A 23,824-nucleotide genomic window follows, 5' to 3' on the forward strand; every position below is an offset into this window, starting at 1 on the left:
ATCATTGTGCAATACAGTCTACTGAAAATGATGGAAAGCGCCACTCTACATAGCAACCGACGCTGTGGTCAAATTTGGAATTGCCACAAAACACATTTTAAGATATCCAACACTCTACTGCCATCTGGCGGCTAAGTGAAAAGTGCACCGCCCCCAATTACTCTGTGGTCAAAGTTGGAATTGCCACAAAATCCATTTTAAGAAGTGAAGTGAATTATATTTATATAACGCTTTTTCTCTAGTGACTCAAAGCGCTTTACATAGTGAAACCCAATATCTAAGTTACATTTAAACCAGTGTGGGTGGCACTGGAAGCAGGTGGGTAAAGTGTCTTGCCCAAGGACACAACGGCAGTGACTAGGATGGCGGAAGCGGGGATCGAACCTGGAACCCTCAAGTTGCTGGCACGGCCACTCTACCAACCGAGCTATACTGCCCAAGATATCCAACACTCTACTGCCATCTGGCGGCTAAAGTTGATAGTGCACCGCCCCCAATTACGTCACGTTTCATGTGTCAGGTAAACCGTGACCAATGGGGCCATATGAATTCCATTCCTACTGTGTCTAGACATGCATAAATGTAACCCAACAGGTGGGTGGAATGACTTACCCCCCAAGTGAGTGTGAGCTTTTCTTCCTGCCACTCACACACAACAATCAACACAGGGAGATATATATTTTTTACAACCGGTTCATACTGAGAGGTAACGTGTGCAATACATGGTGTAAAAGCCATCTCTGGAAGAAGTGACAGGGTCAGGGCGGTAATATCCGATCAATGATCACTTTAAAAGACTGGAGAAGTGTGCGATGTACGAGACGTTTAGATGACCCGGATTTCATAGTCGGCCGCATAATTAACAGGGTAATGTATTCGACTCAAATTTGCCTTTGAGGCGATTGGAGGTGAACTAAGGATGCGTTGCCCTTCGTCTGGGATCTACGGGAGGTGTGCCTAATGTTGTGTCCTTTGAGGTGAAATCTCGGGGTACATTTACCGGTGTATATGACCAAGCCGTAAGCGTACAGCGTGTTCCGCAGCACTGTCCCCCTCAGCAGGATATGCTCGTTGTCCAGCGGGAGACATTGCCTCCGCCAGTGGAGCTGTCCCCTGAAGGTGTACAAGCGATCGTTGGGCTCCTCACAGAGAACCACACCTAGGAATTCAAAATATGACTTTTTTTTTTAAACCTTAAAAGGGAGGGATGGTCTATTACCGTCGAAGTTAGCCAGCGTCCCGTCTGCAGGGTGAGAGGTTAAGACATGGTGCGTTCCATGGAGAGCCTGTCTGTACTTCAGGTTTGTCTCGCTGTGTGAGTAGAAATAATATATATAATTATTATTATTATTTTCAATACATTTTGCATGCAAGTCTTACCCGTCAATGTCAGCTGTCTCCACATAACACAGACTCTGATGCTCTGAACTGCACAGGAGCAGAAGGTCTGCCTGAGAACCAACATAATAAACAAACAGTGCATACGTCCTGTCTTTTTAGAGATAATTACCGTATTTTTCGGACTATAAGTCGCAGTTTTTTTCATAGTTTGGCCGGGGGTGCGACTTATACTCAGGAGCGACTTATGTGTGAAATTATTAACACATTACCGTAAAATATCAAATAATATTATTTAGCTCATTCACGTAAGAGACTAGACGTATAAGATTTCATGGGATTTAGCGATTAGGAGTGACAGATTGTTTGGTAAACGTATAGCATGTTCTATATGTTATAGTTATTTGAATGACTCTTACCATAATATGTTACGTTAACATACCAGGCACGTACACTTATTCAGCCTGTTGTTCACTATTCTTTATTTATTTTAAATTGCCTTTCAAATGTCTATTCTTGGTGTTGGGTTTTATCAAATAAATTTCCCCCCAAAAATGCCACTTATACTCCAGTGCGACTTATATATGTTTTTTTCCTTCTTTATTATGCATTTTCGGCCGGTGCGACTTATACTCCGGAGCGACTTATACTCCGAAAAATACGGTATTATTATGGAGTGAACAGCTCACAGGAATGATTTGGTCTTTGTGGATGCGCACAATGTCTCCCACACACAAATCCTTCCATTGTGCTGTAATGAAACTGCAAACAGATGGCAAAAACGTGAGGCACAAATTAGTTTAAAAAAAAAAAAGCAAAAATGTGATAGAAAAACTCACTAGTATGAATTTTCATAGATATTTTATTATAAGACTATTTAGTGTGAATGCTGACACATGCCCCCAAAATTGATTGGTGTATTGAGGACAAAACATGGATAAAACATAACAAATGTCATTGAAATCCCTCAAATGGATACAATTTTATTTATATCAATTGTCATTAGTAGAATGTTTGTCTCTCAGCATTCACACCTTTTTTAACAACAACATGTTCAAAGTTCTTCTGGAGGTGGGAATTGAAACTCTCTTGAGTGGGAGACTCTGCCAGACGTTCGCAGCAAACCCTCACAATGCGTTTGGGCCTGCCAGGTCTGTCCGGCATTCTCCCCCACCATTGCAGCCAACTCACCACCAGGTGGTGATCGGTAGAAAGCTCCGCCCCTCTTTTCACCCGAGTGTCCAAAACATGAGGCCGCAAATCCGATGACACAACTACAAAGTCGATCATGGAACTGCGGCCTAGGGTGTCCCGGTGCCAAGTGCACATATGGACACCCTTATGCTTCAGCGGTCGCAGAGGCAAAAACTCGGACATGGGAGGAGTTTGGGGTAGCCATGGAAAACGACTTCCGGACTGCTTCGAAGCGATTCTGGACCACCATCCGCCGCCTCAGGAAGGGGAAGCAGTGCACTGTCAACACCGTGTATGGTGCGGATGGTGTTCTGCTGACCTCGACTGCGGATGTTGTGGATCGGTGGAGGGAATACTTTGAAGACCTCCTCAATCCCACCAACACGTCTTCCTATGAGGAAGTAGTGCCTGGGGAATCTGTGGTGGGCTCTCCTATTTCTGGGGCTGAGGTTGCTGAGGTAGTTAAAAAGCTCCTCGGTGGCAAGGCCCCAGGGGTAGATGAGATCCGCTCGGAGTTCCTTAAGGCTCTGGATGCTGTGGGGCTGTCTTGGTTGACAAGACTCTGCAGCATCGCGTGGACATGTTTCAAGTTTATTCACAATACCATAGAACAATTACAATAGTAGTGAATATCATTTAAAGATATTGGTAAGTGAAAAGGTCCCCCAAATAAGCTAGAAGAAGCTTTTGTCAGGGGGTCCAGAGGACAGTATATACATGGAATGATGAAAAATGGTAGCAAGCACAACAACATCGGGGGCGGTACCTCTGGATTGGCAGACCGGGGTGGTGGTTCCTCTCTTTAAGAAGGGGAACCGGAGGGTGTGTTCTAACTATCGTGGGATCACACTCCTCAGCCTTCCCGGTAAGGTCTATTCAGATGTACTGGAGAGGAGGCTACGCCGGATAGTCGAACCTCGGATTCAGGAGGAACAGTGTGGTTTTCGTCCTGGTCGTGAAACTGTGGACCAGCTCTATACTCTCGGCAGGGTCCTTGAGGGTGCATGGGAGTTTGCCCAACCAGTCTACATGTGCTTTGTGGACTTGGAGAAGGCATTCGACCGTGTCCCTCGGGAAGTCCTGTGGGGAGTGCTCAGAGAGTATGGGGTATCGGACTGCCTGATTGTGGCGGTCCGCTCCCTGTATGATCAGTGTCAGAGCTTGGTCCGCATTGCCGGCATTAAGTCGGACACGTTTCCAGTGAGGGTTGGACTCCGCCAAGGCTGCCCTTTGTCACCGTGTCTGTTCATAACTTTTATGGACAGAATTTCTAGGCGCAGTCAAGGTGTTGAGGGGATCCGGTTTGGTGGCTGCAGGATTAGGTCTCTGCTTTTTGCAGATGATGTAGTCCTGATGGCTTCATCTGGCCAGGATCTTCAGCTCTCACTGGATCGGTTCGCAGCTGAGTGTGAAGCGACTGGGATGAGAATCAGCACCTCCGAGTCCGAGTCCATGGTTCTCGCCCGGAAAAGGGTGGAGTGCCATCTCCGGGTTGCGGAGGAGACCCTGCCCCAAGTGGAGGAGTTCAAGTACCTCTGAGTCTTGTTCACTAGTGAGGGGAGAGTGGATCGTGAGATTGACAGGCGATCGGTGCGGCGTCTTCAGTAATGCGGACGCTGTATCGATCCGTTGTGGTGAAGAAGGAGCTGAGCCGGAAGGCAAAGCTCTCAATTTACCGGTCGATCTACGTTCCCATCCTCACCTATGGTCATGAGCTTTGGGTTATGACCGAAAGGACACGATCACGGGTACAAGCGGCCGAAATAAGTTTCCTCCGCCGGGTGGCGGGGCTCTCCCTTAGAGATAGGGTGAGAAGCTCTGCCATCCGGGGGGAGCTCAAAGTAAAGCCGCTGCTCCTCCACACCGAGAGGAGCCAGATGAGGTGGTTCGGGCATCAGGATGCCACCCAAACGCCTCCCTAGGGAGGTGTTTAGGGCACGTCCGACCGGTAGGAGGCCACGGGGCAGACCCAGGACACGTTGGGAAGACTATGTCTCCCGGCTGGCCTGGGAACGCCTCGGGATCCCCCGGGAAGAGCTGGACGAAGTGGCTGGGGAGAGGGAAGTCTGGGCGTCCCTGCTTAGGCTGCTGCCCGACCTCGGATAAGCGGAAGAAGATGGATGGATGGATGGATGGAGTTCGAACATTAAATATGTTTGCAGTCTATTCAATTGAATATAGGTTGAAAAGGATTTGCAAATCATTGTATTCTGTTTTTATTTACGAATTACTCAACGTGCCAACTTCACTGGTTCTGGGTTTTGTAAATGCTTATGTCTGAGCATTAACACATGCTTTATCATTTGCTACTTAATTATTTATTTATTTGTCATATTTTTTGTGGCCGTCTTTCAACATTCACACATTTTTTTCATTCATGCAGCATTAATACGCATGTTTGTCTGTCAGCATTGGCACAAAAACATTTTGTTTGTGTACTATAGCGGTCTGGGATATAGATTAGGAGTGGACGTCTTTCAGCATTTTAGAATAGGAAAGGGCTTTATTCATGCCACAATGGGCACATAATGTGGTTGCAATGCAGAAACAAAAAGTCCACCAGAAATAAAGTAAAAAACACAGGAAAACAAGAGGGAAACATTGAAAGAACACGAAGACATAGAAGACATTAAAATAGCACAGAGCTGATGCATCGCTATATCTACATACCCGTGTCCCAGCATTCACAAAATATTTGTATTTTATTTCCGGAAGGCACAATAACGTGGTGGTTTCGGCATTTACACGTTTTTGTTTATTCAAGGAAGCATTAGTAGGAACGCTTGTCTCAGCACGGACGCAATTACATCATGTTTTGTGCCATCCGTGAATGCCAGTGTTGTAGTTCTATTGTGTTGTGTTGTTTTTTTAGGTGAATTTTTGTTCAGCATTGATACTGAACCACTCTCTGAATCAATCAAATTATCAAATGTCACGCTGAGAGATCACTCGATCTCGGCTCTTGTTTTCCGTGAAAAATGCTTGGCTCTGCGCTCTGCAGAGACCACCGTCGGTTTCACTCATTCACACTTCATTAGAGCTTCATTAGAAGGCTGTTTCAAAGTGCCGAGTCCTGGGAGGATCACCCCTCCGTCTTTGTCCTCACCTCTGGGAGACGAGCACGTCACATGGTCGGGAGTTGATCGCAGAGTCACTGCCTCTCCTTGCCTGGAAACCCCGAGGAGAGTTGAGGTGAGAGAGGGTGATAAGAACCAGAGGGAAAGGTAGTGATGGACACAGAGAGAAAAGAAGAGGTTGGACAGGGGAAAGTAGAGACGCCATTACGGCGGCCCGGCGGTGACACCAGCCCGAAGATTTACACCCTTGCTAAATGATTAGTCAATAGAGAGGGGTCAAGCAAGCGTTTCAGCCGGGGCTCCTAATGGCCGTAACTCAGTGATGCACTTAACCGGAGAATTCTGCATGCAAAACATCACCCTTGCATTTAAGAGCAAAAGCTTTAATGAGAGCGGGGAGGGAAGTAATGCTACTGGGATGACTAGTTTGGTCAATGAGGAGAGGACGAGGAGTCAATGAGGACGAGGGAGGAGAGGGAAAAAGAAGAGTGTGTAAATCCATGCATGGCGGTGCTCATATATTTGGGCTTTGAATGGTATGTTCAGGGACCTGCCCAGGGGGCTCCAGTAGAGCTGGCGGTCTCACCATGTCGTTAATGAGGTCCTTTATGCCTTTCACAGAGAGAATGATGAGCACCGGCACGACGGAGATGTACCACGCGATGGACGAGATGATGGGAATAGACTGGGAGACACACACACAACAAAGCAAAGTATGAAATACTGGACTGAACTAACACAATCGAGCACAGGCATAGGGAATATATGCCTTGCCATCTTTTGATGACTGCATCTTAATGAATGCATTTTAATCCATCCCTTTAATTGTCCACCTTTTCAGTGGCCTAGTGGTTAGAGCGTCTGCCCCGAGATCAGTAGGTCGTGAGTTCAAACCCTGGCCGAGTCATACCAAAGTCTATTTGTTTTTAAATGTCTAAACAACCTCGCTCCAACATATCTCTCCAACCTCCTTCAGCCTTACTGCCCCACCCGATCCCTAAGATCAGCCTATCAGCTGCTACTAACGGTCCCTGACACAAGGCTGAAGCTTAGAGGTGACAGAGCTTTCGCCGCTGCTGCTCCCAGGCTCTGGAACAACCTACCTCTGAGTGTTAGACAGGCCTCCTCTCTTCCTGTTTTTAAATCTCTCTTAAAAACATACTTTTATTCCATGGCTTTTAAACACTGAGTGATATCCATCCTGCTATGACGCCCCATAATACCTGTTTTTATGTTTTTATGTTCTATTTATTTTAGTTATTTATTTTTTATCGTGCTCTGTTTGTGTTGTGTTGTGTTTGCTCGGTTCTCGTATTATATTTTAACCTGCACATTGTACAGCATTTTGGTAAATTTTAAATGTGCTTTATAAATAAAGTTGATTTGATTTGATTTGATTTATAAAAATGGGACCCATTACCTCTCAGACACTCAGCATCAAGGGTTGGAATTGGGGGTTAAATCACCAAAAATGATTCCCGGGCGCGGCCACCGCTGCTGCTCACTGCTCCCCTTACCTCCCAGGGGGTGATCAAGGGTGATGGGTTTAATGCAGAGAATAATTTCGCCACACCTAGTGTGTGTGTGACAATCATGGTGTAAGAGTCGCATACTTGCGGTCTCACTGATACATACGCCGGTGGCCAGTTGCGCAGAGTTGACAAAGGTTTTCATGTTTTCACAAGCTCTTTTAATCGATACGTTTGCTCCAGACTTTGCAGTCTCTCCAATCCTCCTCCCCCTCTTGCACCCGACCGCTCACTGTTAAAGACAACAGATGATTAGATTAACACGTACCACCTGTGAAATCTAATCACCTGCCAGCTGTGTCTCGCCGTCAGCACATGCCCCGCCCCTGCCCGATGGTGCTCTTCCTCAGCACCATGGCAAGGCAAGGCAACTTTATTTGTATAGCACTTTTCATACACAAGGCAGACTCAAAGTGCTTCACAGACAACAAAGTGAACTGAAAGAAAATACGAGCAAAAAATAAAATGCAGACAATAAAAATAAAAACAGTGCGGACGTTAAAAGTTAAAAGATTAAAAGATTTAGCTGAAAGCTAAGGTGAACATAAAAGTGTTCAGTCTAGTTTTAAAAGTAGTCGGAGTTAGGGAAAGTCTGACATCTTCAGGAAGTTTATTCCAGCTATTTGTTGCATTGTGACTGGACAGTGGTGGTGATCTTTGCTCCTGCAAGCGTGCTGGTCACATCTCCCCCCACACATGGGTACTTTAACTTAACTTTAACTATCCAGCTTCCGTATTTTCCGGACCATAGGGCGCACCGGATTATAAGGCGCACTGCCGATCACTGGTCTATTTTAAAAAAAAAAATGGTTTTCATATATTAGGCGCATCGGATAATAGGGCGCATTAAAGGAGTCATATTATTATTATTTTGTAAATTTGTAAATTTTGTAGATTTGTAAAATAAAATATTATGGTTAATTGTGTGAAATGTTTTGTTAGACCCATAAACACAGCAGCTGCACACTGTTTACCATCATCTGCATTGGTAATACCTTCCGTTATTTCTTATTCTGTTATTCCCATTAATGCCATTGATGTTGAAATGTTGGCTCTGTATCCATATTGGTTGTCTGGTTATGAATTTGTCCAATCTCTCGTTTGAGTCACACATTAAGAGTGTTACTAAAACGGCCTTCTTTCATCTCCGTAATATCGCTAAAATTCGTTCCATCTTGTCCACTAGCGACGCTGAGATCATTATTCATGCGTTCGTTACGTCTCGTCTCGATTACTGTAACGTATTATTTTCGGGTCTCCCTATGTCTAGCATTAAAAGATTACAGATGGTACAAAATGCGGCTGCAAGGCTTTTGACAAAAACAAGAAAGTTTGATCATATTACGCCTATACTGGCTCACTTGCACTGGCTTCCTGTGCACTTAAGATGCGACTTTAAGGTTTTACTACTTACGTATAAAATACTACACGGTTTAGCTCCAGCCTATCTCGCCGATTGTATTGTACCATATGTCCCGACAAGAAATCTGCGTTCAAAGAACTCCGGCTTATTAGTGATTCCCAGAGCCAAAAAAAGTCTGCGGGCTATAGAGCGTTTTCTATTCGGGCTCCAGTACTCTGGAATGCCCTCCCGGTAACAGTTAGAGATGCTACCTCAGTAGAAGCATTTAAGTCCCATCTTAAAACTCATTTGTATAATCTAGCCTTTAAATAGACCCCCCCTTTTTTAGACCAGTTGATCTGCCGTTTCTTTTCTTCTCTCCTCTTCTCCCCTGTCCCTTGCGAGGGGGAGTTGCATAGGTCCGGTGGCCATGGATGAAGTGCTGGCTGTCCAGAGCCGGGACCCCGGGTGGACCACTAGCCTGTGCATCGGTTGGGGACATCTCTGCGCTGCTGACCCGTCTCCGCTCGGGATGGTTTCCTGTTGGCCCCGCTGTGGACTGGACTCCCGCTGATGTGTTGGATCCACTGTGGACTGGACTTTCACAATGTTATGTCAGACCCACTCGACATCTGTTGCTTTCGGTCTCCCCTAGAGGGGGGGGGGTTACCCACATATGCGGTCCTCTCCAAGGTTTCTCATAGTCATTCACCGACGTCCCACTGGGGTGAGTTTTTCCTTGCCCGTATGTGGGCTCTGTACCGAGGATGTCGTTGTGGCTTGTACAGCCCTTTGAGACACTTGTGATTTAGGGCTATATAAATAAACATTGATTGATTGACTGAATCTGTTAAGTAGTTCTTCAATACATTTTTAAACATTGTGAAGGTTAAGAAACAGGTCTTTAGCTTGTAAATTGGTGTTTGTCTCCAGTCTTATAAATCGGTTATTTCATTTTGTTTGGAAATGTACTCGCTTGAACTGATGGGTTACTAATGTACGGTTATTACGTTCCACGTAGTGGTGGTTTGTTTGTGTTTCTTCCCCTATTGTTTCTACAGGTCACACTCATTCACTGCCTCTGCTGCCAATCATCCGGTTCCTGTTCCCAGCTGCTCCTCATTTCACCTGTTAATCAGCCAGCCAATCCCGGTCCACCATTCATCCTCCCATCCTGCTTAAAACCACCTGCTCACCACTGGAGCAGGTTGATTCTTTCCCTGCCATGCTATGTTGTGGCCTTGATAGACTCTACTTGACTTTGCTATTGTGAGATCTACTTTGTCTTTGACGTCACTTTGTTTTTGTACCCATTTTTGTTAAGCTCTTTGCTTAACCTGGGCCACCCGTTTTTTTTTGTCTGTTTTTTTTTTTACCTTTCACTGTCTGTGTTTTGTAAGTATCTGTGTAGTGTGCAGCCTAGTCTTGGGAAAGGTTAGACCGAGGCCTCTACACTACACATGTAGACCTTGTTTGTGTATAGAGACATTCAGGCTTGTAGGTTTTGGACTCCCTCTTTGGCTAGAGTCGGTAGGTTGGTTTTTGGTTTATGCCAGGGGTGTCCAAAGTGCGGCCCGGGGGCCATTTGCGGCCCGCAGCTAATTGTTTACCGGCCCGCCACACATTCTGGAAATACTATTGTAAAAATAAAAAAGAACATTAAAAAAGTGGAATGAGGTGAAATATAACGAGAAAAAGTTGCAATGTTGACACAAAAGCTGCCATGCAGGCTGTTTTTTTTTCTTTTTAAAAATGACAAAAAAATCCATGTTATAATGAATTATTTTCAGGGCTCCAATTACTTCAAATATTTCACTTTAGTAGCCATATAAAAACATCAAAGTTTTCTTTGACAAAAGAGCATATAACAAACAAAATAATAGTAAATAAATAAAATCGACAAATATATCTGAAGTTGATCTCGTAACTTAAGTGATGAAAGTAAAAGAAAAACCTAATAAAAATGTATCACTTTATGAGTGGGGCACCTTTTGGATCTCAAATATATTTAGTGATTTTTTATTTCTCTTTTCACTATGATTACTCAAAAATATGAAATAATTAAAAACAATGGTGTCTTGCATTATTGATCTTTTAGGGCTCTAATTACTAAATACTGCATATTTCAGTTTTACTATAAAAAAACTAAGTTGTTTTTGACAGAAAAGTCATAAAACTTTTTTTCAAATTTGTATTACTTTATATCAACTTGAAGTTGATATAGAGATTTACTGTAAGCGTTAAATAATTTAAAAACAATGATCATCTGATTTATTTTTAACATTTTAATGACTGAGACCCTTTACGGTCCCCCGGACCCCTAAAGGTAAAATAAATAAAAAATGCATATATTTTGTTATGGTTTGAAAATGAAAAATATCAAAATGGCCCCCACATGCTTTAATTTTTCCGTGTGCGGCCCTCAGTGGAAAAAGTTTGGACACCCCTGGTTTATGCTAATTAAATATTAAATAGCTTTAGTTAGTAAGCTTACCTTTCATTGTCAGAGGTGTCTTTTGGTATGTTTTGTTCATTCATTTGACAGCACCTGTATTACCAAGCTAGGCTAGTGTTGTGTCTTGTTGTAAGCCCTCCCCCCATGGTTAGCTTTCAATAACACTACTTTTGTTTTCAATTCTTGGCTTCGTTGTCTTTAATATACAGTACACCTCATTTCGTTTATACACTTTTATGTTGCGTTCTACGATCTCTAGACTCAAAGCCATCTGAGAACGTAACAATGGTACAGGTTCTGAAATCTCTTTAAATCCCCTTTTTATCATTTCCATTTTAATTCTACGGTCATTATTTATTCATTCATGTATTTTTTTAAATTTACCCATTATTTAATATAGCTGCTCAGTGGCCTTGTGGTTAGAGTGTCCGCCCTGAGATCGGTAGGTCGTGAGTTCAAACCCCGGCCGAGTCCTACCAAAGACTATAAAAAATGGGACCCATTACCTCCCTGCTTGGCACTCAGCATCAAGGGTTGGAATTGGGGGTTGAATCACCACAAATGATTTCCAAGTGCGGCTGCTGCTCACTGCTCCCCTCACCTCCCAGGGGGTGAAACAAGGGGATGGGTCAAATGCAGAGGGTAATTTCACCACACCTAGCGTGTGTGTGGCTATCAGTGGTACCTTAACTAACTTGTATTATTTAATTTGTTTGTTACAAATTCACCACAGGAAGTGAACCAACAAATCTGTTAAATATGCTCTGAAATGGAAATGGGGTATGATTAAGGAAAAGCTCTGCTTCTTCCTACTCCTTATTGGACATGTTGTAATTAGAAACTGGAAATGTGTGATGTACCATATTGTGACTGTATGCATGTCCGACATAAACTTAAACGACTACCATAGTTCAGGGGTGGGTGGGCAAACATTTTGGCTCAGGGGCCACATTGGCTTTTGAAATTCGACAGACAGACCAGGCAAGCACGTGATGCATTTCAAAGCATATCAAAAATGTTGAAACTAAGAGTAAGTATCTCAAACAGGGGCTATTTTAATCATAATACATCTATTTTCAACAATATCACATCAGAACATCAAATAAACATACAAATGGTATTAAAGGGTTAACACTTACATTCTCTTTTAGGGGGCGCAGTGTTGTTGATCACCCTTTTTCGCCAGCGCATTGAAGTCTAGTATCAATTTTGTTGTGGCTAGAGATGTCCGATAATGGCTTTTTTGCCGATATCCGATATTCCGATATCGTCCAACTCTTAATTACCGATTCCGATATCAACCGATACCGATATATACAGTCGTGGAATTAAATACATTATTATGCCTAATTTTGTTGTGATGCCCCGCTGGATGCATTAAACAATGTAACAAGGTTTTCCAAAATAAATCAACTCAAGTTATGGAAAAAAACGCCAACATGGCACTGCCATATTTATTATTGAAGTCACAAAGTGCATTATTTTTTTTAACATGCCTCAAAACAGCAGCTTGGAATTTGGGACATGCTCTTCCTGAGAGAGCATGAGGAGGTTAAGGTGGGCGGGGTTGGGGGCACCAAGGGATGTATATTGTAGCGTCCCGGAAGAGTTAGTGCTGCAAGGGGTTCTGGGTATTTGTTGTTACGGTGCGGATGTTCTCCCGAAATGTGTTTGTCATTCTTGTTTGGTGTGGGTTCACAGTGTGGCACATATTTGTAACAGTGTTAAAGTTGTTTATACGGGCACCCTCAGTGTGACCTGTATGGCTATTGACCAAGTATGCCTTGCATTCACTTGTGTGTGTGAAAAGCTGTAGATATTATGAGATTGGGCCGGCACGCAAAGGCAGTGCCTTTAAGGTTTATTGGCGCTCTGTACTTCTCCCTACGTCCGTGTACCACTCCGTACAGCAGCGTTTTAAAAAGTCATACATTTTACTTTTTGAAACCGATACCGATAATTTCCGATATTACATTTTATATGACATATACATATTACATGTCAGATATTATCGGACATCTCTAGTTGTGGCAATTCTCAAAACAGATCTTTGCTCAATTCTGCTTTAATATTTGGCGGGCCGGATTAAAGGGACCAACGAGCCGGATGTGGCCCTCGGGCCGTAGTTTGCCCACCCCTGCCATAGTTAGGAGGTGACAGACATGGAGGAGATGCCGAAACCGACCTGCAACACCACCATGAAGAGGAAGTAGAGATTGGCCGGTTGCTGGAACTGCTCAAACAGCGTCAGGGGCAGGAAAGTGAGCACGGAGTACTTATAGCTGCGCACCACGTTGTCCTGGCAACAAGAAAAATAGAGCATACGATAAAAAGCCGAATCCGTCAGCGTCACACATGGGAATGAGGTGTCACTCACCGAGCATCGTCCCCGACGGAAGAACAGGATGGATGTCTTCTGCTGTCGTTTGTGGTAGTGATGCTGGTTGGCCCTCACCTCCCATGTGAGGCCTGAGACCACATATTGACACAACAGTGCTCAGCTTCTCACCTCATTGTCATCATCATGCCGTTTTCTGTATAAAAAGGGCTCCAACGAGGCACCTGGCAATTTCCCAACTTGACCTCCGTCACACAGAGATCCCGCAAAATGGTTGCAGTTGAGTGTATAAGCAAAATGGGTCGTTCATTTTGATCAACCTGTGTCCAGCCCAGAGGGACGTCGCTGCGTTGTGGGTGCTTTCACACAGATTCTGATGTGATGTTGAGAATACAGGCAGGTATGAATGTCATATGTTAACTCCCTTATAAACACATGTAGGGACAGGTACTGATTTCAGAACTTTTTTAGGCACCGATCGAATTCTGTTATCGGGTATCGAGTCAGGTAAAATTGAAATGTGCCATATTTCGATATATTTGTTGCTTATCATGTCTGGTTGCAGACTAAACTCTAGCCCAAGGAAACAATCCCTCAAGCAGAACTCAGCAAAACTTTCTCTAAGTAATGTTACAATTTTCAACACCAACAAAGCAAGTATGCTTGGTAATATGTATGTTTTTTTTCTTTTTTTTTCTTTGCTTTTGCTGCAGCTCTTACATATACTGTGATAGTGTACATGGTAATTGGGATTTGTTAGATATTGTATATATTATATAAAAATATAATGTAATAATATAATATATCAGTATGTATTATATACTGTATATACACTACAGTTTAAAACAGGGGTGTCAAACGTACGGCCCGAGGGCCGGATCAGGCCCGCGAACAGGTTTTATCCGGCCCGCGGGATGAGTTTACTAAATATAAAAATTACCCTGAAATTTTTGAATGAAAAAAACAGCTGTTCTAAATGTGTCCACTGGATGTCACAATAGCAATTATTTGTATATTTGTACAAAATAAACCACATGATGTTAGTACATCAGTCGAGGAAAATGATCAAACTACATAAATAACATAATTTAATTTGATTTTGATATAATTGTTTTATCTTGATAGATTGAAAATTAACACCAATGAGTTGACGGATGAGCAATATCACATAATTTATTCAGAAAATATAAATAACTACAAATAAAGTATATATTCTACTAAACGCAACAGGTAATTGTAAAAAAAAAAACATGATTTGTACAATTTCAGAATGTGCTTGTTCTATTTTTTAACAAAAAAAAATTCGGAAGTTGTCTTTATTTTTAAGTTACCGTGCCGTGATTTTACCAGTGCGGCCCACTTGGGAGTAGATTTTTCTCCATGTGGCCCCAGAGCTAAAATGGGTTTGACACCCCTGGTTTAAAAGTTTGGGGTCACACTGAAATGTCCTTTTTTTTGAAGGAAAAGCACTGTACTTTTCAATGAAGATAACTTTAAACTAGTCTTAACTTTAAAGAAATACACTCTATACATTGCTAATGTGGTAAATGACTATTCTAGCTGCAAATGTCTGTTTTTTGGTGCAATATCTACATAGGTGTATAGAGGCCCATTTCCAGCAACTATCACTCCAGTGTTCTAATGGTACAATGTGTTTGCTCATTGGCTCAGAAGGCTAATTGATGATTAGAAAACCCTTGTGCAATCATGTTCACACATCTGAAAACAGTTTAGCTCGTTACAGAACCTACAAAACTGACCTTCCTTTGAGCAGATTGAGTTTCTGGAGCATCACATTTGTGGGGTCAATTAAACGCTCAAAATGGCCAGAAAAAGAGAACTTTCATCTGAAACTCGACAGTCTATTCTTGTTCTTAGAAATGAAGGCTGTTCCACAAAATTGTTTGGGTGACCCCAAACTTTTGAACGGTAGTGTATAATAATGTAAATATTACATATGTTTTTTTATTTTATATATTGCTACTATGGTACATTTTTAGTCTACTTTATACCTACATTATCCTTTCCATTCTTACCCTTTCCATCCTTTGTAACTGTGCTACTGTGTGGAACAATTTCCCTTGTGGATCAATAAAGTTTGTCTAAGTCTAGAAATCGCTCAAACGTAAAGTAAGGCGCCACTCTTTCAAAATGTGCTAGCTTGATGTTAATTTACATTGGATTTGCCATAGACAGGCTACTATTAGCATTAGCGGTTTTACATGGCGATTTCAACACCTCCAAATTTGGTAATGAAAACTACAATTAAGATGAATGCTCCAATCAAACAGCTGGTCTGGACCTTAAACGCTGGTTTAGTGTGGCTGAAACAGGGCTTAGGCTAAATAATTATTAGTTTAAGGGGTTATCCGGCTTAGTGTAAACATAGCCTTAGTTTGTAATGGCCATAGGGGTCCATCGATATATATATATATAATAAATTGCCAGTCACAGTTAACTTGTGCTCAGCTGGGAAAATAAATATATATATATACATATTGTCATCCATTTACTTATTATAAACTGTTACAGGCGTATTTAATAATCTTGTTAATATTAAATATGTACGTAAATAATATGTGGGGATATAAAAGGCATCCGGTTCTATCAGACCGGGCGGAAGCGGAAAGTGACGTCACTAACCACCTGGAGCACCTGTCAGACGCAGTGTTTTTTGCCACGGAGCCACTTCTTGGAATAATCTGCCTTTTGACTTTTTTGGTGTGCTTTCCCTTGGCCTGTGGAGAACCGGGAGAACAGGGACTCTTTCCAGGAGGACTTTGAGTTGGATGCGCAGTCTCGGTACCGTGAGTACACTGCTGCGGCTTTCAAACATTCATCGCTTGCCCGTACGTGCATGTCACGCTACGTGCATGTCACGTACGTAACTTTTGGGACTTTGGGGAAATATATGTGTTGTATGAACTTTGGGCTGTGGGATTTAGTGTGTTGTGTAGGTGTTTGATTTATATTGGCGGGTTATATGGACGGGAGGGGGGAGTTGTTTGCTATGCGGGATTAATTTGTGGCATATTAAATATAAGCCTGATCGTTTTGTGGCTAATAGTTATACATGTCTTGTGTTTATTTAATATATTAATCATTCCCAGCTGAATATCAGGTCCCACCCGTGACTCCTTAATTGCGTAGTGGCAAAGACACCCGGGGAACTTGGGTGCGTTTGTTACAAGTTCTGCTAAAGTCCCCCACCATTTCCAGTTGCAGTTGGTTAAAGTCACACCAAAAGACAAAATCATGCCTTCCTGTACTCATGCTTCTGTCCCCTCCTGATACAACCCACAATAGCCGTGTCATCTGCAAATATATGTACTGTATGTGACCGAACTCTGAGTTGTAGTCGGGCGTGTTCAAGGTAAACAGAAGTGGAGAGAGCAAAGTACAACGTGGTGATGGTCACAGTGTCAGACCTGCAGTTCCCCAGTCACACATACTGGTGTTTCCCAGTATTTCAACATTTGTGATCCTACTCCCATCTTTGTCAGTTTGTCCCTGAGGAACAAAAGCTGAGTGGTTTTAAAAGCGCTGGAGAAGTCCAAGAATGTAATCCTCACAGCACCACCGCCTTTGTCCAGGTGAGAGCGAGAGATCAGTGAAGCAAGAAAATGATGGCGTCCTCAACTTCCACTTTCTATGGGAACTGCAAAGTTGAGGGTGTGGTGCAGAGTCAGTGATCCCAGGTGATGGAGCAGCAGCTGTTCCATGGTCTTCATCACAAGCGAGGTCAGAGCTACCGGCCCTCGGCTCACCGGGATATGGTCTTTTTGGGACTGGGACAATACAGGAAGTCTTTCACAGCTCCCCAGGTCTAAGACGACGTCAAAGATGTGCTCTGGGGGGTCTTCTAATTCCTTTAGTAGGCCTTCAGTAGTCGAGGTGACACTTGCAGCTGTTATGGCGGATGGAGTGTGCGTGTGGGTGTGGGTGTGGTGGGGGTTGATGATGGCTTGTCAGGGTGGGAGTTGTTGGGTTCAGAGGGACAAAGAGGATGGTTTGGTCAAACCTGTTGAAAAACTGGTTCAACTGGTTTGCCTACCCCACATTTCCCTCACTGATGGTCTTCATCCCCTACCACACCTTCCTCATGTTGTTGTTCAGCATCATTTTCTTTTTGTGTCGCTCCTTTGCCTCCCTGAGATGAACTCTTACTTTGTTCTGTACCCGCTTAAAGGCCTACTGAAATGAATTTTTTTTTATTTAAACGGGGATAGCAGATCCATTCTATGTGTCATACTTGATCATTTCGCGATATTGCCATATTTTTGCTGAAAGGATTTAGTAGAGAACATCGACGATAAAGTTCGCAACTTTTGGTCGCTGATAAAAAAAAAGCCTTGCCTGTACCGGAAGTAGCGTGACGTCAACAGTTGAAAGGCTCCTCACATTTCCCCATTGTTTTTAATGCAGCTAGAGCGATTCGGACCGAGAAAGCGACGATTACCCCATTAATTTGAGCGAGGATGAAAGATTCGTGGATGATTTTTTTTTTTTTAAACTTTTTTATTCGACCCCTTTACCGTATTGCATTTGCACTATCTTGTTTAGCACATTCATTGTGTATGTTCTTCGTTTGTTTTTTTTTGTTTTTGTTTTGTTTTGTTTTGCTTAGTTGTTTTTTTTTTTTTGCTTTATGCTTTTTTAACCTGTAAAGCACTTTGGTTCAATTTAAAAGTTGTTGAAAACGTGCTATATAAATAAAGTTGACTTGACTTGACTTGACTTGAGGAACGTTAGAGTGAAGGACTAGAGTGCAGTGCAAGACATATCTTTTTTTCGTTCTGACCGTAACTTAGGTACAAGCTGGCTCATTGGATTCCACACTCTCTCCTTTTTCTATTGTGGATCACGGATTTGTATTTTAAACCACCTCGGATACTATATCCTCTTGAAAATGAGAGTCGAGAACGCGAAATGGACATTCACAGTGACTTTTATCTCCACGACAATACATCAGCGAAACACTTTAGCTACGGAGCTAACGTGATAGCATCGTGCTTGAATGCAGATAGAAACAAAATAAATAAACCCCTGACTGGAAGGATGGATAGAAAATCAACAATACTATTAAACCATGGACATGTAACTACACGGTTAATGCTTTCCATCCTGGCGAAGCTTAACAATGCTGTTGCTAACGACGCCATTGAAGCTAACTTAGAAACCGGACCTCACAGAGCTATGCTAAAAACATTAGCTATCCACCTACGCCAGCCAGCCCTCATCTGCTCACCAACACCCGTGCTCACCTGCGTTCCAGCGATCGACGTTGCGACGAAGGACTTCACCCGATCACAGATGCGGTCGGCGGCCCGGAGACGGAGGAAGTTAAGGTGAGTTCGGCGGCTAGCGCGTCTGCTATCCATCTCTCAGTCTTCCTGGTTGTGTTGCTGTAGTCCGCCGCTAATACACCGATCCCACCTACAACTTTCTTCTTTGCAGTCTCCATTGTTCATTAAACAAATTGCAAAAGATTCACCAACACAGATGTCCAGAATACTGTGGAACTTTGAGATGAAAACAGAGCTTTTTGTATAGGATTCAATGTGTCCATACGCATACGTCATCATACATAGACGTTTTCAACCGGAAGTTTAGCGGGAAATTTAAAATTGCACTTTATAAGTTAACCCGGCCGTATTGGCATGTGTTGCAATGTTAAGATTTCATCATTGATATATAAACTATCAGACTGCGTGGTCGGTAGTAGTGGGTTTCAGTAGGCCTTTAAGCTCCTGTGTGTCAGCATCTTTCAATGCCTTCTTCTTCAGGTTGAAAAGGAACAACAATATTACAATGACTAAATATGCCCCGGGTTGCTGGTTTATAAACCAAGATCAATTGTTATGGGTCTGATACTACCTCCGACGGTTGACTATTGTCGGGGCAACTTTGGCACCCCCATTACATGTTGGTGCTGTTTAAATAGAATAGCAACAAGAAAAAGGCGGACTAATGTTTGCTTTATTAGTAGTTCAAAAAAGTTTTAGGATCAGAGTTGTAACGAAGGCCAGATGACACCTGTGTGTATGGGGTGAAGTGTGACACCCTCCCTGTCTTTTCCCGTAACGAGCATACCACGTGTCATACATAGGGCCCTGTAATTTGTGTTGGGTCCTGTAAAATGTACATTTATGAATGACAGAGCGCTTCAAAATAAATTTTACCGCACACTTATTCCTAGCCGTTTCCGGCTCCGTGACTGATTAGAACAGGGGTGTCAAACATGTTTTAGATCGGGGGCCACATGGAGAAAAATCTACTCCCAAGTTGGCCAGACTTAAAAATAAAGATTGTTTCAGATTGTTTTCTTTGTTTAAAAATAGAACAAGCACATTCTGAAAATGTACAAATCGTATTGTTGTTGGTTTTTTTTTAACACTTACATGTTGCGGTTAATAGTATTCTTTCTTTATTTGTGGTTATTTATACATTCTGAATAAATGATGTGATAATGTTCATCAGTCAACTCATTGGTGTTCATTTTCAATCTATCAAGATAAACAAATAATATCAAAATCAAATTACAGGATGTTATTTATGTAGTTTGATCATTTTCCTCGACTGGTGCACGAACATCATGTGGTTTTTGTTTTTTTTACATAAAGTATAAGTTTGCTGGTTTCAAGAAATGTAATGCCAAGCGCATATCATTATGTCAAGATAACGGCACTAGTATTGACTTAATTTAAGAATATTTTTCAACATATTGAGCAAAAAGGTCTCATTTTTTATTCTACCAAGAAGAGTGCACTTGTTATTAGTGAGAATATACTTATTTTAAGGTATTTTTGGGTTCATTGAAGTTAGCTAATTTTACTTGTTTTGGAAAGTCTTAACAAGCAACATTTTCTTGTTCTATTGGCAGATAATTTTGCTTAGTTCAAATAAAAAACCACAAATGTTTATATATTTTTTTCTTGTTTATGAACACTGACTTTTTGCAGTGCACTAACAGAAACATACAAAAGTGCGTTCACGCTCACGCCTTGGCATTTTTTTAGCCTTTGTATTCAACATTGTAAAAACATTTATAAGACCAAAATGACACAAATCCTCATAGGTGCCCTTTAAAAAGGAAATACTTTGTGAACAATTGTTTTTCCCAGTAGGCACCGGACATTGATACAATGTTGATTATTCATCCGTGTCCTCTAAAACTGACTTTGAAACAACGTTGCAAAATCCGTTGAAGCAATTTTCTCTGTGGGAAAGAGGCTAATAATTCCCATGGTGGAAAAATGTGAACTTGAAAAGGCGGATTAGTGGATAGACAGTTGCAGTGTCATTTGACAATTTTGCGAGGTCTCTGCACTGCAAAAACTGAACTCTAAGTAAGATGAAATATCTCAAATAAGGGTGATATTTGCTTATTTTCTGTCTGATAAGATAATTCTTCTCACTAAGCAGATTTTATGTTTGAGTGTTTTACTTGTTTTAAGGGTTTTGGTCCTAAATGATCTCAGTAAGATATTACAGCTTGTTGCTGAGATTTGATGACCTATATTGAGTAAAACATGCTTGAAACTAGAATATCAACTGTTGCAAAGCTGTGTCATCAACACTCACAAGTATAAAACTACTTTTTTAAAGTAATAATTTCTTACTTCAAGCATGAAAAAAAAATCATGATGCCGAGCGCATATCATTATGTCAAGATAATGGCACTAGCATTTACTTAATTTAAGAATATTTTTCAATATATTGAGCATAAAAGGTCTCTTTTTTTTTTCTACCAAGAAAAGTGCACTTGTTATTAGTGAGAATATACTTATTTTAAGGTATTTTTGGGTTAATTGAGGTAAGCTAATTTTACTTGTATTGGAAAGTCTTGACAAGCCGAATTTTCTTGTTCTATTGGCAGATAATTTTGCTTAGTTCAAATAAAATACCCCTCATTTTTGTTTTGTTTTTTCTTGTTTTTGAACACTGACTTTTTGCAGTGTGTTAGGGTTGTGCGGTATACCGGTATTAGTATAGTACCGCGACGCTAATGAATCATATTCGGTACTATACCGCCTCTAAAAAGTAACGGTCCACCACCCCCCAGGCCCCTCGTCGTCAAGTCGTGTCATTGTTGGTTTTACGAGCAGACGAGCATGTTCGGCAGCGCACAATCGTGGAGTACTTACAAAGAGGCAATGTGTGTAGACAGAAAAGGGACAACGGACGCTTTTTGGCTCAAAAACTAGCGATAAAGGTGAAGTTATAACACTGAAACTCCCTCAGGAAGAGGTGCTTTAAAACATGGCTAGCTAGCTAGCGGCTAAGTCCACCCGCAGTTGGCAGTGTTGTAGCTACTTCTACATCACTAATCCTCGCCTCCATGGCGACAAATAAAGTGAGTTTCTTAAAAGTATCATCCCTGCGGGACGAGGAATAGCTAAACATGCTTCATTACACACCGTAGTTCACCGGCATCACCGCTAATGACAACAAATGCCATGGGTGGATCTACACCTAACATCCACTGTAATGATACCAAGTACAGGAGCGTATTTAGTCGGTAGTACTATGATTACATCAATATTTTTTAACATCACAAAATCTATTTTTGTTTTATTTTTATTTATATTATGTTTATAAACTCAGGAAATATGTCCCTGGACACATGAGGACTTTGAATATGACCAATGTATGACCCTGTAACTACTTGGTATCGGATTGAAACCTAAATTTGTGGTATCATCCAAAAATAATGTAAAGTATCAAACAACAGAAGAATAAGTGATTATTACATTTTAACAGAAGTGTAGATAGAACATGTTAAAAGAGAAAGTAAGCAGATATTAACAGTAAATGAAAAAGTAGATTAATAATCCATATTCTACCACTTGTCCTTAATAATGTTGACAAAATAATAGAATGATAAATGACACAATATGTTACTGCATATGTCAGCAGACTAAATTAGGAGCCTTTGTTTGTTTACTTACTACTAAAAGACAAGTTGTCTTGTATGTTCAATATTTTATTTAAGGACAAATTTGGAATAAGAAACATATGTTAATGTACTCTAAGATTTTTTGTTAAAATAAAGCCAATAATGCAATTTTTTGTGGACCCCTTTTATTTACAAAAAAGTACCGAAAAGTATCGAAATACATTTTGGTACCGGTACCAAAATATTGGTATTGGGACAACACCAGTCTCAGTGGAAAAGAGCCATTGTGCCTTTTAATAATAATAATAATAATAACAATAATAATAACTGGGATTTATATAGGGCTTTTCTAAGTACCCAAAGTCGCTTTTACATGTAGAACCCATCCTTCATTCACACCTGGTGGTGGTAAGCTACTTTCATAGCCACAGCTGCCCTGGGGTAGACTGACTTTTAAACAAATCAGCCACTCAGAAAAAAGGCGGGAATATGGTGTCTGTGTGAAAGGCAAAAGTGGATAAATATCGGATGTTCTGGTACATCACTGATAGCAGCTATTTTGCAGGCTTGCTGTGTGAAAGGGGCTCATGATTCCCTCAGAGGACATGAACGCCAAAAGTTAGTTCATTCCAAAGATATGACCAAAGCAAACATACCTGATTCGGCACTTTCTGCGTCCATGGTGGTGATGAGACGTACAATGCGTGCTGGAAGGAGACACGGCTGCTTACTCGGTTATATTGTAACTCATTACATTGCGTTGCCATGCCGACACATTACTGCTGTGCACGCTGTGTTTACAAATCACCACAAACGCTAAACACTATGTGCACCAGCAATTAACATAAATACAGAATATGGACCACATGTGAGCAAACGGTGTAAATTGTGCAAAAAAAAACATGGGTAACAATAATAAGTTGTGCGTTTATTTACCTGCAGTGATTGGCTCAAGCGCTCCTCAGCGTAGTGCGAGCAGATGCTCACAAAGCACCGCAAAGCTGTGTTTGCTCAACCACAAGCATTGTTGCCATGTTTTTCCACCACCTGCACCGCTTTTCAACCCACTTCCCCTCTCTCGGCTCAGGCTGGTGCAACATGGCCCCTGACCCCGCCTTCCGTCTCAGCTCCCAGGTGAGGACTCTGGTAACACAGCCTTACTCCCCATGCACATCGCCCTGGAGCGACAGTAGCGTGCCGTACACAAAGATAATGTTATCTAGCGCGAAGCAGACCCCAAAAGCAGACATTCCAAAAATGTCATCCGTTTTCAGCCAGTTGGAAGCAGTTCTCAGGGAGTGTTGTGGGCATGTGCAGTGGATCACAGCACATCGGTGGGAGTATCAGCTTACAGGTGTGCGGGAGCACACACAAGTTTGCATCGAGTGGCTGGAAAATGTTATTATTTTCATGCTTTGAAATCAAACAATGAAAATGTCTCACATAAAACATACAGGAGCTTTCACATTCTTTTTTTTTTTTTTCATATCAAAAGTAAAAAAGGATTCCGGTTTTTATTGGACAACAATATAAGATCTCTCAATTTTCTCTATATTTATACATACACAATAATAAAACAAAATCGGTTTTCAAATATTTTCTTTTTTTTTGTTTTTATCTAAAAAAAAACTAAGATAATAGTTTTACTTTTA

General features: G+C 41.7%; 1 protein-coding gene across 3 annotated transcripts in view; it reads right to left on the reverse strand.

The window, feature by feature from the left end:
• The window catches only part of atp8b3 (ATPase phospholipid transporting 8B3), a 67,827-nt gene extending 44,443 nt beyond the window's left edge, over positions 1 to 23,384 (reverse strand). For 2 of the 3 annotated variants that reach the window (XM_062039346.1, XM_062039345.1), the window contains exons 1-10: positions 23,109 to 23,384; positions 22,829 to 22,879; positions 13,313 to 13,404; positions 13,121 to 13,234; positions 6,196 to 6,294; positions 5,639 to 5,700; positions 2,028 to 2,100; positions 1,381 to 1,451; positions 1,220 to 1,311; positions 1,001 to 1,159 (exon numbers count right to left, since the gene is read on the reverse strand). In XM_062039346.1, the coding sequence (XP_061895330.1) occupies positions 1,001 to 1,159; positions 1,220 to 1,311; positions 1,381 to 1,451; positions 2,028 to 2,100; positions 5,639 to 5,700; positions 6,196 to 6,294; positions 13,121 to 13,234; positions 13,313 to 13,404; positions 22,829 to 22,853 (787 nt within the window). In that variant the 5' untranslated portion in view covers positions 22,854 to 22,879; positions 23,109 to 23,384. Of the gene's footprint in view, positions 1 to 1,000; positions 1,160 to 1,219; positions 1,312 to 1,380; positions 1,452 to 2,027; positions 2,101 to 5,638; positions 5,701 to 6,195; positions 6,295 to 11,441; positions 11,537 to 13,120; positions 13,235 to 13,312; positions 13,405 to 22,828; positions 22,880 to 23,108 lie in introns of those variants that run through there. The other variant, XM_062039347.1, reaches the window with a different exon arrangement.
• Between the last annotated feature and the right edge of the window lie 440 nt (positions 23,385 to 23,824).

This window comes from Entelurus aequoreus, linkage group LG27, assembly GCF_033978785.1.
Source record: "Entelurus aequoreus isolate RoL-2023_Sb linkage group LG27, RoL_Eaeq_v1.1, whole genome shotgun sequence".
Lineage (NCBI taxonomy): Eukaryota > Metazoa > Chordata > Actinopteri > Syngnathiformes > Syngnathidae > Entelurus > Entelurus aequoreus.